Source organism: Rhinatrema bivittatum, chromosome 4 (assembly GCF_901001135.1).
Source record: "Rhinatrema bivittatum chromosome 4, aRhiBiv1.1, whole genome shotgun sequence".
Taxonomy (NCBI): Eukaryota; Metazoa; Chordata; class Amphibia; order Gymnophiona; family Rhinatrematidae; genus Rhinatrema; species Rhinatrema bivittatum.
Window position 1 is genome coordinate 167,587,431 of NC_042618.1, and position 13,808 is coordinate 167,601,238.

The following is a 13,808-nucleotide window of genomic DNA, read 5'->3' on the forward strand; positions in this document are numbered from 1 at the left end:
AAGTGGGAGTAGTGAGGGCTGCCACATATGAGAAAAGCGTTTTAGGGTCGTATAAGAAACCGTGTATTTTTTTGGCATAAAAATCTCGTTTGGTGCGGGTGATCGATGTTCTGTAGAAGCTCATTGCTGTTTTGTAAGAAGCCAATGCTGTGGGGGAGGGGTCTTTCCGCCAGCGTAGTTCCTTGTGTTGTAGGTCTTGTTTGAGTTTTCTTAATTCTGTAGAGAACCAGGGTTTTTTGTTCGTGCGTGCTGGGTTGATAGTTTTTGAGGATAATGGACATATTGTGTTTGCTACTGCGTGTGTGATTGTTTGCCAGGAATTAATTGCGGTATCAGCATCTGCGAGGTCCAATTTGGATAGGTCTTTGGCAAGGCTGTTGTTGAGAGTGTCCATAGAACAAGGTTTCCTGAATTGGATGGAGGATTTGGGAGCAATAGGGGTCTGTTTTTGATTAATGGCTAGTTTTGTAACTATCAACGAATGGTCTGACCAGGGGATGGGGGAGCAGGAAGGTGGGGAGATGGGCGAGATGATATCATTTGTGAATATCAGGTCAAGCGTGTGGCCTGCCTTATGGGTGGGCTTATTTATGATTTGATTGAAACCCATTGCCTGGAAGGAGGAAAGTAGGGCTTCGCAGTTGGAAGATGGGGAGGGAGAATCAACATGGATGTTGAAATCTCCTAAAATGATAGCAGGTGAGATGGAGTCGATATGTTTGGCTATAATTTCGATGAGTGGAGAGGGGTCGGCTTCTAGGAGCCCTGGGGGGGCGTAAATAAGGCAGATTTGGAGTTGGGAGGATTTGAATAATCCGATTTCTAATTTAGTCGTAGATTTGAAGGCTTGTTGAGTTAGTCTTAATTCTTTTTTTGTGATTAACATTATTCCACCCCCTCTTTTTTTAGGTCTGGGGATAGAGAAGATGTCATATTGTTGTATTGGTAGTTGGTTAATTATCACCCTCATTATATATTTTGATGGTTGAACCCTTAGTGACAAAAATAAAAACAATTCCAGCAATTAAAGATTTTTTCTTCGGTAAGAGAGAGTATAAAAGTTTCTTATTCGCAGATGATATGCTTTTGTTTCTTGGTAACCCTTCTGATTCCCTTGTACAGTATTCTGTTCTACACTATATTCTGTTTGGAATATCATACTGAATATAATTGAGCAAGTAATTCAAATTAAACCACTTTTTTGTGGGGAATTTCTCTTTTTAGGTTCAATGTGAACGGTGACACATATTTCAAACAGTCAAGCTAAATTTGTTCGAATAGTTGCTTTATTGGCCAAATCCTGTATTCTCTATAATTGGATTCAACCAAAAAGCCCATTTGCAGCTTTTGATACCAAAGATTAGCCGATTGGATGCAAATTGAAAGGTTAGATATTAAATATACTCAGCGATTGGTACCACGCGAATATATTAGATTATGGGAGATCATTTATGCTCTATTACCTAATGCTATTCAATAATCCCTTCAAGGTAGTGGATATTCCCCTTTATGGTGATAACCAGGATAAGAGATAAGAGAAGCGTGCACAGGTCTTTGGATATTAATTGGTTCAGTAGGCCAGGAATGGGTTTGAGTGTGTGAATGTGTGTGTGTATGTTTGGCATGTATTGTGATATTATTTGGTTTTTACTTTGAAAAAATTACATATAGGTGATGTTGTGTCCCGCGCCCGTGGACGGCCATGGGAGCGGCCCCCTACCTCCACCGCAGCGGCGACCCGCCGCAGCAACCCCTGAAACGCTCCCCGGGGCCCATCACCCCGGGGTTGGTCCGCAGTCTGGCCGCCTGCTGGGGAGCTGTCCCTGCTCCTCCTCGGAGGAAATCCAAGATGGCCGCCGCCATCTTTAGGCGCGAGGCCACGCCCCCTGCTGGATTTAAAGGGACCTGATCCCTTTAATGATACTCACCTGCTTCCAATGATCCAGAGCAGAGGAAGTATTTAAGGAGGCTTCCTCTGCTCATTCCTCGACTTGGCAACGTCTCCTGTGAGCTTTGTCCAGTCTGCTTGCTTCGGTGAGTTCCTTGAGCTTGGCTTCTGGTTCCTGCTTCATCTTCCTGGTTCCTGACTTTGGATTGGCTTACGGTGATTCTCTGGTTCCTGACTTCGGATTGGCTGACGGTGATTCTCTGGTTCCTGACTTCGGATTGGCAAGTGGTGATCCTCTGGCGTACAACTTCGGACTGGTGAGCGACGACCCTCTGGCACTCGACCTAGGACTTCTTCAAGACTACCGTCTCCAAGGGCCCGCCTAAGTCCCAGCGGCCCGGGTCCCTACGGGCTCCTCCTGGGGGGACCGCGGGCTTCCAGGGCGAAGCTCAAGTTGGCCCTTGCACCGTTTCCCTGACCTCCCTAGGTCCACCTAAGTCCCAGCGGTCGGGTCCCTACGGGCTCCTCCTGGGGGGACCGCAGACCACCAGTGGTGAAGACACAGCGCCTCATCTCGTCTCTTTATCACCTCCGTGTTCGCCTCAGCCTCCAGTGTCAAGGGTCAGCTGGTCCCGCCTCCTGTTCTGCCTCGCCACCCGACGAGAGAGCCTACGGACCCTCCGAAAGGTACACCATCCTCTCGTCGGCCAAGGGTCCACAAGCCTGAGCATAAAGGGTGAAGAGAGGCATACACTGTTTATCCTGGATAAAGCACCTGTGAAGATGTTAAATTATAATGATGATGTAAGGGATATTTTCTTTCTGTTCAACAATTTTGTGAATGTTCTCTATCCCTGTAAGCATAAATAAAAGTTTCCAATAATTTAAAAAAAAGGTTTGGCAAGTTCCTGGAGGAAAAGCCCATAAACCATTATTAAGGTGGAGTTACATAAATCCACTTTTTATCCATGGAATAAGCAGCATGGAATCTTTGGAATCCTGTCATGTACCTGTGACCTGGATTGGCCACTGCTGGAAACAGGATACTGGATATGATGGACCCTTGGTCTGACCCAGTATGGCAAATTTTATGTACTTATGTAATCTACCCAGCTGCCCCCATCCTACTGAGATGCTACTCAATATCAGGTCATCTACAGAGCAAGCATTCTTCCAAGGCTTCTTGGTGGGTGGTAAGCACAGTTTCTTTTACTGCTCTAAATTTTTATCTAAACATCAAAAGACTGAAAAGATAATAATGAAATATTTATTTATTTATTTATTTAACAATACTTAGATCCCACCTATTGCAAAACAATCATTCTAGAAATAGATCTTTTCAGATCTTTCGAGACTGAATCTATTTTTTACACTCTGTTTTCAGTCAAGGCATGAAATAAATCATCCTGATAAGAGCATAGGAACATAAGACTTGTCATACTGGTCAGACAAAGGGACCATCAAGCCCAGTATCCTGTCTCCAACAGTGGCCAAGCCAGGTCACAAGTACTTGGCAGGATCCCAAGGGGTAGATAGATTCCAAGCTGTTTATCCCAAGAATAAGCAGTGGATTTCTGCATTAACTCTACCTTAATAATGATTAATGGACTTTTCTTTCAGGAACTTGTCCAAACGTTTTTTAAACGCAGCTACATTAATAGCTTTCACCACATCCTCCGGCAACAAATTCCAGAGCTTAATTATGCATTGAGTAAAGAAATATTTTCTCTTATTATTTTTAAATCAGTATAAACTGGTTAATGTTTATTCATTCCATTCCACTCATTATTTTATAGACATGTATCAAATATCCCCTTCAGTAGCAAAAAGAAAGCAAAAACAAAAAAATCGGGGCCTTTTGACCTGAATCATAGGCTATAAAAATTATATCAGTCAATAAATTATAGTTGTAGCAGCAAAAAAATCAATAATCTATCCATTAAGTGAGTGAAACCCAAAGGCTTTTGTGATAAAAGGCAAGTTACTGAGTAGGCAAGATTTCAAACAGACTGGTGACTAAATGGTTAGCTGGATGGACAAAGAGAATGAATGCCAATGAGATTAACAAATGAGATTTTTACCTTCCCCTTGGCAGGAGAATGTTGTATATACAAATAAATAAGTTCTTGAAAAAAAATGACTGACATGTCCTTCTTCTTCCAGGGCTTGAAGACCGGGTCCCTCTTTTTCCCCGGAGGCAATGCTACCTACCAAGGTGAAGAAGTGAGCGTGAAGAAGGTGGAGTCCGGGTTCCACAAATGGAACAATAAGACAGAGTGGGCAGAAAACATTGAAACGGTCATGTCGTGGTTCACAGAGCGGGACCTCGACTTTGTGGCCCTCTATTTTGGAGAGCCGGATTCCACCGGACACAAGTTTGGTCCAGAATCCCAAGAAACGAAAGAGATGGTCAGGCAGGTGGACTGGGCTATTGGCCACATAAGGAGCCGCATTGAACACTACGGGCTGAAATCCAAACTGAACTTGATTATTACAGCTGACCACGGCATGAGGACAGTCCTGAAGGAGCCCGCAGTGAATGAGATTGTACTCTCACGGATTGCAAACTTCTCCTTCAAGGACCTCCAGTTCGAACTGCTCGACTATGGACCAACTGGACTATTGTTGCCAAAAGAAGGCAAGCTGGAGCAGGTGTACCAGGCCCTGAAAAACGGCCATCCACATCTAAATGTGTACAAGAAAGAGGAGCTTCCGGAGAGGCTGCATTACACAAAAAGTCCTCGGATTCCCCCCTTGGTGCTGTACGGCGACCCAGGATATGTTATCCACGGAGTAAGCATGGCTCTTTTGCTTTTTAGTATTCTAAAATAGAACCCTCTGTGTTCCTTTCCATCTTTCCCTGCTTCCTCAGCTTAACGGAAAGAAGCGTTGCAATCCTTACTTCCCCTGATTCTTTCTGGGTTCAAGGATCCCCAAAATATTTAAATGCACAGGCATGATCAATGTTTTTACATGCATATTTGAAAAACAAAACAAAACAGATTTTTTAAAATGTTTTTGGGACCTATGATTATACTTAAGTGGCACCAAGAAGGTGAATTTGATTACCTGGTGCACTTCTAGGGTCCTTTTACTATAAACATGCAGTTTTGATATCGGGATTTAAAATGGAAAAAAAAAAAATGCTTGCTGGATACTGATTTACTTGCATTGTGATTGGTGCATTCATGCAGTGATGTTTTTGTTATTTGTTAAAATCTATTTTAAACATTCTCCCACTAAAATAGAAAAAGCTGCCAAAACAGTGCTCACCAGAAAGCAGGGTCAACAGGCAGGCTGCAGGCGAGCCCTTAGTGTTGGAATCACGTCATACATGGGGTGCAGAGCTTTCAACAGCTCAGCTCCCTTCTTCAGATTTTGCACGGATCCCATGACAGGATTATAACTCTGGGAAATCACCCGTCCAATTAAAAAGGTTTCGCCTATAACTTCTGAGCGACTGATTGTGATTTCTACGTCTGCAGGTAGATTAAGATGGCAACCACACAACCATATTCAGCACAAGAAATCCTTCTCTTTTGATTATTCTCTGGAAATTGCCCAAGGATATAAAAGATACTTCTCCTCATGTTACATCTAACCCAAACTGTGTTCCCAACATGATAATCCCTTTCCTTCCTTTCCCACACCAGAAAACGTTTATTCCTAAATACTGTAAAATATGAAATATGGGTTCTGGTTTTCCTTGCTCTGGGGGCCTGACTTTGGAAACCCCATCCTCTGCCTTCCCTTCGCTCCTTCTCCTCTCCTTTACTGCTCTCTGCTCTCTCCTCACCTGGCCCCAGATACCATTCCCTCGTTCATTACTCTTTCCTAATGTATAACTCTTCCCCTTTCCTACTGAGTTGCTCTTTCCCTTCTACTGCCTTCTCACTGCCTCTGTCCTTCCACCCTCTCTCCCTCCACCCCTGTATCTCCTCTCCCTTACTGCCCCACCTGCTCTGGTTTTTTATTTCTCTCACAGAAGTGGAGTTTGGAGGCGATTGGATAATGTATAAATGAGCAGTGAAGCTCCTGGTACTTGGAGTAGTTCGTACAGTTACACTGGAAGATGCAGACTGCAACTTTTCACCCCAAGGACCCTTCAGGCAGCTTAGCTCCTCACCGACACCTACAGAAGTATAGTGAGTCCAGTCGTTGAATTAAAGGTCTTTATTAGCACAAAATAAATTAAAATACTCTTGTCCAACTCTGGCCGAGTTTTGCTCTGAATATTGGTAGTGATTTCCAAAGAGAACTGTATAGAGGATCTTCAGTTTCAATAACAGCATCAGATGTGGCTGGATCGAGAGCAATGATTTTCTAAGGATAATATTTCAATTATGAAAGAACAGAGCCATAAGGACCTCCTTATATTGTATTAAATTATGGCAGGTCGCAAAGAATTACCCTAACTATGGAGTGCACAGACCGTGTGAGGTGATTGAAACTGAAGATCCTGCATACAGTTCTCTTTGGAAATCACTACCAATATTCAGAGCAAAAAAAATGTTTTAAGCCCCTGATGCAGCCTTACATTAAGGTGAAACTCGGCCAGAGTTGGGCAAGAGCATTTTAATTTATTTTGTGCTAATAAAGACCTTTTATTCAACGATTGGTCTCCCTTTACTTCTGTTGCTCTCTGCATTACGAGACCATCCTCCGCTGTTTTTTCTTTTGTCCTCACCGGCACGCCGATACAGTGAAAATCACGGGAAATCTGGTGCTCCGTGTTGAGCGCCCGCTCTCCCGACGCACGCCCAGCCACCTCTCCTGGGCGTGGGATTCTTTATTTAAATGAGGGGTCGCGCTAATAAGGAGGCACTAGGGGCTGTCAGCGGGTCCCAACAACCGATGCTCTATTTTACCGGCATCGGTTCTCAAACCCACTGACAGCCACGGGTCAAGAAAACGGATGCTGGTAAAATTGAGCATCGGTTTTTCTAACCTCTGACTGAAGGGCAGATTTTTTTTTTTTTAATTTATTTACTTATTTTAATTTTTGGTTCCTCCAACTTAATATCGCTAGGATGTTAAGTCGGAGGGTGTACAGCATTTTCTGCTTTTCTGTACACTTTTCTGGGTTGCTCAGAAATTAACGCCTGCCCTTGGGCTAATTTCTGAGCGTGAAATGTGCGGCTTGGCCGCACATTTTACTTTCAATATCCCAGGGGACTAACTAATAGCCTCATCAACACGCACTTGCGTGTGATGAGTGCTATTCGTTTTTGGGGGGCTAGCCACGCGTTTTCGATGCGCTATACCCCCTTACTGTATACGGAGTAATAGACGCGCGTCGAAAACGCATGGCCAATCACATGGTAAATGGTGCGCTCGGCCAAGCGCACCGTAATGTGTCAGCCTGCTAGTGGGGAAAAAGGTGGTGGGTACAGGGGCGAGGGTGGAGAGGTCTAGCATCTGTACATGTTCTAAGGAAATGCAGAAGGATTCCTAACCGGGGATTACAAACCAGGCTTGGACTTACACACAAGTTTACTAGGCCTGTACCTAGGGCAGCAAGATGTGGGAGAGGGTGACCCAGTTCCTGCCCCCACCCTGCCGCTGTGCAAGCCTGCCCTGGGAAGGTCCCACTGCCCTGTGAGCATGAGCACTAGCCCCTCACTCAGAAGCCCCATCCCCTCTGCGCTTCAGTGCAGTGGGCGTAGCCTGTGAGGACAGGCTGAGCCCCCTGCCCTCACTGCGCTCTGAGGGTCACCGCCGGAGCTGAGAACCTGGGAGCCACACTCATCTTGAAACTTTGCCTGGGGAGGGAGGGCCGGCATGGCACTGGCGCTGAATCGGTGCCTTAGGGACGGCGGCTGACCAAATCCGTCCCTGTTCACAAACATCTTCTGGGGAGGAGGAGGAGCGATATGGCACTGCAGTAGGGTGAGAGACGGGGAGCGTTCTCTTTAGCTTCCATCTCTGCCTCGCAGTCCGTAGGTTTAGTAGTCAATCATGTTCTGCGGATTCAGATTAAGACACATCATCAGGACCACAGGGGCTCCATGAACGTCGGACACCTAAGTGGGGCATTGCTGGTCCCAGAGCAGCTGCAGCAAATGACTGTGGTGGCTGTGTTGAATTAATAATGCTCAGTGACAGGGTATTTACAGACCCTTAATGCTCACACTTAATTCTGGAGGCCAAATGGTGGGCTTTTAAGACAGACAGGGCAATAACTGCCAGTAACGATCCTGTCCAGAGGGGATTATTACTGTTCGAGGAGAACATTTCTTCATTCTGAGCATTTTTAATCTTTTTTTTTTTCTGTCCTGACATTTTAGAAAAGTTCAGTGGAGCAGGCCTTTCTGGGGAGTTGTTGTTGTTACCCCCATGTTCCAGGTTGTTTGTACAATAATGCAGTATCCTCTTTGGTTTTTAATAACAAGGAGGGATTCTGCAGCTGCACACACACACCCCCCTCACTATAACACTCACCTCCTCCTTCCTCGCGTGCTAAGAATAAAAACATAGGGAATAAGATTCACTTGCCCACACTGATTTCATAAATAGTGCAGCTGCACCTCTCCGTGTCCAGGGAACAAGCTGGGCCTGGCTGTCTGAAAGGCCCTCCATCTGGCCTGCAGAATTAAGTGCGGGAATTGCCTGCCAGTGGGCATTATTAATAAAATATAACCATCACACTCCTCTGCTGCGGCTGACCTCGAACTGGGAATGCCCTGAGCTTCATGGAGCCCCTGCTACTCTGATCATGGTTCTTAACCTGAACCCTTACAATGTTACTGACTCCATAAAGCTACCGGCAAGAGGAAGCTGGAGGCTGTGACTGAGGTGTAGTGAGAATGCTCCCTGTCACTCATCCTACTGCAGTGCCCAGAAGAGGTTTGTAACAGGGACAGATTTGGTCAGCTTTTCCCCCCCCAGGCATTGATATAGTGCCAGTGCCTCGCCACCCCTCCCTCCCCCCTCTGGCAAAGACATAACAGAATTAGAAAAAGTACAGGGAAGGCAACCAAAATGATAAAGGGGATGGAATGATTCTTATGAGGAAAGGCTAAAGAGGTTAGGGCTCTTCAGCTTGGAGAAGAGATGGCTGAGGAGAGAAATGATAGAGGTCTATAAAATAATGAGTGGAGTGGAACTGGTAAACGCGAATTGGTTGTTTACCTTTTCAAAAGACAAATAGGAGGAAATATTTTTGTAGTCAACGCATAACTCGGAAATTCATTGCCGGAGGTTGTGGTAAAAGCTGTTAGGGTAGCTGAGTTTAAAAAAGGTTTGGACAAGTTCCCGGAAGAAAAGTCCATAAAACAGTATTAAGGTGGACTTGGGGAAATCCACTGCTTATCTCTGGGATAAGCAGCCTGGAATCTTATCAACCTTTTTTGGATCCTGCCAGGTACTCGTGACCTGGATTGGCCACTGTTGGAACCAGGATACTGAGCTTGATGGACCCTCAGTCTGACCCAGCATGGCAAATCTTATATTCTTATGTAAAGCTTCAAGATACGTGCGGCTCCCCAGAACTCGGATCCAGCGGTGATCCTCAAAGCACAGTGAGCTTTTCTTAGGAAGCTCAGCAGGGAAATCAGAAGTACATCTACTTGCTGAGGGTGGGGTAAAACTTCCAGGCATGGAGCTGAATGATCATCCTACTCAAAGGGATGTGTCCCATTATAAATAACCAGTCACACGTCACAACCGTCAGTGAGGGAACAGGCAGCGAGGTGTCCCCATCTAATCGCAGGCAAAACTTCTGAAAGCAGCAGCTCCTGGGAGGCAAAAGGGAGATCTGTGGGCAGCCCTTTGCTCTGCAGAAAGGCGGGAAATAAACGAACAAAAGCAGAAGCCTTCGAGCAAAAAAAAAATAAAGAGCTTAATACCGAGACCCAGGTTAACCGTCCATGCTCCCTGATGGTTAATCTGGATCTCATTGCATTCTGAGGTTAGGGAAACTTGGCTGAAGGCCTTGACGAGCTAGGGTCCCATGGGAGCTCAGGTGTTAGAACCAGGGCTGCAGGCGTCCAGTATACACAAGTCAAATCCAGAGTTCTGCACCCGCCGCTTTGAACATTACTCCAGCCGCCCTACAGGGTCTGACGCTGGCGTGCTTGCAGCCTTTAAAAATGCAGGATTGTATCTAAACGTCAGGTTTTCTTTTCGGTTTCAGAAAATAAAGGTGCAGAACAACAAGGGAGAGCACGGCTTCGACAACGATGACATGGACATGAAAACGATTTTCCGGGCTGTGGGTCCATCCTTTAAGCGGAATCTGATGGTGGAGCCCTTTGACAGTGTGCACATCTATGCACTCATGTGTGAGCTGTTGGGCATCTCTCCTGAAGCGCATGATGGATCTCTGGAGGTCACCAAGACCCTACTGGTAGACTCGAACCCCAGCACAAGTAAGGGAAGCAAAGAGATCACTCTTTTATCTCTCCTTTCTCACTGTAATGGAATTATTTCTGACCATTCTGCCTGAGGTCAGAGGTTAGGCTGTATAGATTCAGGGTTCTCACCCAGACTAGTTTGAAGGCCACAGGCCAACCTCTGAGTGAACTCATATTTACTGTGAAATGCTTATGGACAGGCAAGAATCTGTTTCTTGCAGTTATGCCAGTAGTTCTATGGTGAGAAAGTAAGTAATTAACTGATACTAAAGTCTGAGGGGCCGATGCAATATAGTGCCCCCAACCTAGTGCATAGGTTTACGTGCGGCTGGACGTGCATTTTGGACACACGAGACTAGCACCCGATGCACTAAAAAGATTAGTGTGTCCAAAACGCACGCCCAAACAAACGCATAGCCAATAGTGTTCATCACATGTAAATTCCATGTAGATGAGGCTATTAGCTATTAGCTGGGCGCCCAATGCACAGTTTTTAACGAGGCAAATTTAACTCCAGCCGAGAGAAGTGGCATTAAATCAATCTGCGAGTCAAGGGCTCAGGAGAAATTTTTAAAATACTGTTCTCTGTGGTTCCTCCTACTTAAGTATCGTTGCAGTCCTTAAATCTACTGCTTGCCGTGTTTTAAAAATAAAGGTATAATGTAATGGCTTGATGTTAAAAAAAAAAAAGAAAAAAATTCCGGATGCACAATATACACGCTTCAGGCCGATTTCTCCTCTTGCTATTGTGTGTTTATATTGGGCGAAATCGACCTGAAGTGGGATAAAAGGGATGCTCGTATTGAGCGCCCGTTGCAATAGTGGGCGCCCGATGCATTTGAGTGCTAAGGATGCACCATTCTTCCCTAGCGCACCCTTGTTAACGCAGCCGCTCATTTACATATTGCATCAGGTGCCCAGGAGACGTGGCTGTACGCGTGCAAGTTCAAAGGAAACTCGGTACGAGCGCCCATTGTAATGCACGTCTTATTGCATCGGCCCCTGAGAGAGTGAAGGCCACACAGCTGTGCCTGAAGCTGATAAGAACAAAGAGGGAGGGAACACTGCTGCTCTGCCATGCATTTAGTGTACAGGGAGAAATAACATCTAGAGAGGGTGGGAACACTGCTGCTCTGCCATGCATTTAGTGTACAGGGAGAAATAACATCTAGAGAGGGAGGGAACACTGCTGCTCTGCCATGCATTTAGTGTACAGGGAGAAATAACATCTAGAGATGAGGGAACACTGCTGCTCTGCCACGCATTTAGTGTACAGGAAGAAATAACATCTAGAGAGGGAGGGAACACTGCTGCTCTGCCACGCATTTAGTGTACAGGGAGAAATAACATCTAGAGAGGGAGGGAACACTGCTGCTCTGCCACGCATTTAGTGTACAGGGAGAAATAACATCTAGAGAGGGAGGGAACACTGCTGCTCTGCCACGCATTTAGTGTACAGGGAGAAATAACATCTAGAGAGGGAGGGAACACTGCTGCTCTGCCACGCATTTAGTGTACAGGGAGAAATAACATCTAGAGAGGGAGGGAACACTGCTGCTCTGCCATGCATTTAGTGTACAGGGAGAAATAACATCTAGAGATGAGGGAACACTGCTGCTCTGCCATGCATTTAGTGTACAGGGAGAAATAACATCTAGAGAGGGAGGGAACACTGCTGCTCTGCCATGCATTTAGTGTACAGGGAGAAATAACATCTAGAGATGAGGGAACACTGCTGCTCTGCCATGCATTTAGTGTACAGGGAGAAATAACAACTAGAGAGGGAGGGAACACTGCTGCTCTGCCATGCATTTAGTGTACAGGGAGAAATAACATCTAGAGATGAGGGAACACTGCTGCTCTGCCATGCATTTAGTGTACAGGGAGAAATAACAACTAGAGAGGGAGGGAACACTGCTGCTCTGCCATGCATTTAGTGTACAGGGAGAAATAACATCTAGAGAGGGAGGGAACACTGCTGCTCTGTCATGCATTTAGTGTACAGGGAGAAATAACATCTAGAGAGGGAGAGAACACTGCTGCTCTGCCATGCATTTAGTGTACAGGGAGAAATAACATCTAGAGAGGGAGGGAACACTGCTGCTCTGCCACGCATTTAGTGTACAGGGAGAAATAACATCTAGAGAGGGAGGGAACACTGCTGCTCTGCCACGCATTTAGTGTACAGGGAGAAATAACATCTAGAGAGGGAGGGAACACTGCTGCTCTGCCACGCATTTAGTGTACAGGGAGAAATAACATCTAGAGAGGGAGGGAACACTGCTGCTCTGCCATGCATTTAGTGTACAGGAAGAAATAACATCTAGAGATGAGGGAACACTGCTGCTCTGCCATGCATTTAGTGTACAGGGAGAAATAACATCTAGAGAGGGAGGGAACACTGCTGCTCTGCCATGCATTTAGTGTACAGGGAGAAATAACATCTAGAGAGGGAGGGAACACTGCTGCTCTGCCATGCATTTAGTGTACAGGGAGAAATAACATCTAGAGAGGGAGGGAACACCGCTGCTCTGCCATGCATTTAGTGTACAGGGAGAAATAACATCTAGAGAGGGAGGGAACACCGCTGCTCTGCCATGCATTTAGTGTACAGGGAGAAATAACATCTAGAGAGGGAGGGAACACCGCTGCTCTGCCATGCATTTAGTGTACAGGGAGAAATAACATCTAGAGAGGGAGGGAACACTGCTGCTCTGCCATGCATTTAGTGTACAGGGAGAAATAACATCTAGAGAGGGAGGGAACACTGCTGCTCTGCCATGCATTTAGTGTACAGGGAGAAATAACATCTAGAGAGGGAGGGAACACTGCTGCTCTGCCACGCATTTAGTGTACAGGGAGAAATAACATCTAGAGAGGGAGGGAACACTGCTGCTCTGCCACGCATTTAGTGTACAGGGAGAAATAACATCTAGAGAGGGAGGGAACCCTGCTGCTCTGCCATGCATTTAGTGTACAGGAAGAAATAACATCTAGAGATGAGGGAACACTGCTGCTCTGCCATGCATTTAGTGTACAGGGAGAAATAACATCTAGAGAGGGAGGGAACACTGCTGCTCTGCCATGCATTTAGTGTACAGGGAGAAATAACATCTAGAGAGGGAGGGAACACTGCTGCTCTGCCATGCATTTAGTGTACAGGGAGAAATAACATCTAGAGAGGGAGGGAACACTGCTGCTCTGCCATGCATTTAGTGTACAGGGAGAAATAACATCTAGAGAGGGAGGGAACACTGCTGCTCTGCCATGCATTTAGTGTACAGGGAGAAATAACATCTAGAGAGGGAGGGAACACTGCTGCTCTGCCATGCATTTAGTGTACAGGGAGAAATAACATCTAGAGAGGGAGGGAACACCGCTGCTCTGCCATGCATTTAGTGTACAGGGAGAAATAACATCTAGAGAGGGAGGGAACACTGCTGCTCTGCCATGCATTTAGTGTACAGGGAGAAATAACATCTAGAGAGGGAGGGAACACTGCTGCTCTGCCATGCATTTAGTGTACAGGGAGAAATAACATCTAGAGAGGGAGGGAACACTGCTGC

The 13,808-nt window shown here is 45.9% G+C and overlaps 1 protein-coding gene across 2 annotated transcripts in view; it reads left to right on the forward strand.

Moving 5' to 3' along the window:
* ENPP7 (ectonucleotide pyrophosphatase/phosphodiesterase 7) overlaps positions 1-13,808 on the forward strand; it is a 107,652-nt gene that overhangs the window by 75,864 nt on the left and 17,980 nt on the right. For both annotated transcript variants that reach the window (XM_029599171.1, XM_029599174.1), the window contains exons 4-5: positions 4,052-4,681; positions 10,023-10,257. In XM_029599171.1, the coding sequence (XP_029455031.1) occupies positions 4,052-4,681; positions 10,023-10,257 (865 nt within the window). The remainder of the gene's footprint in view (positions 1-4,051; positions 4,682-10,022; positions 10,258-13,808) is intronic.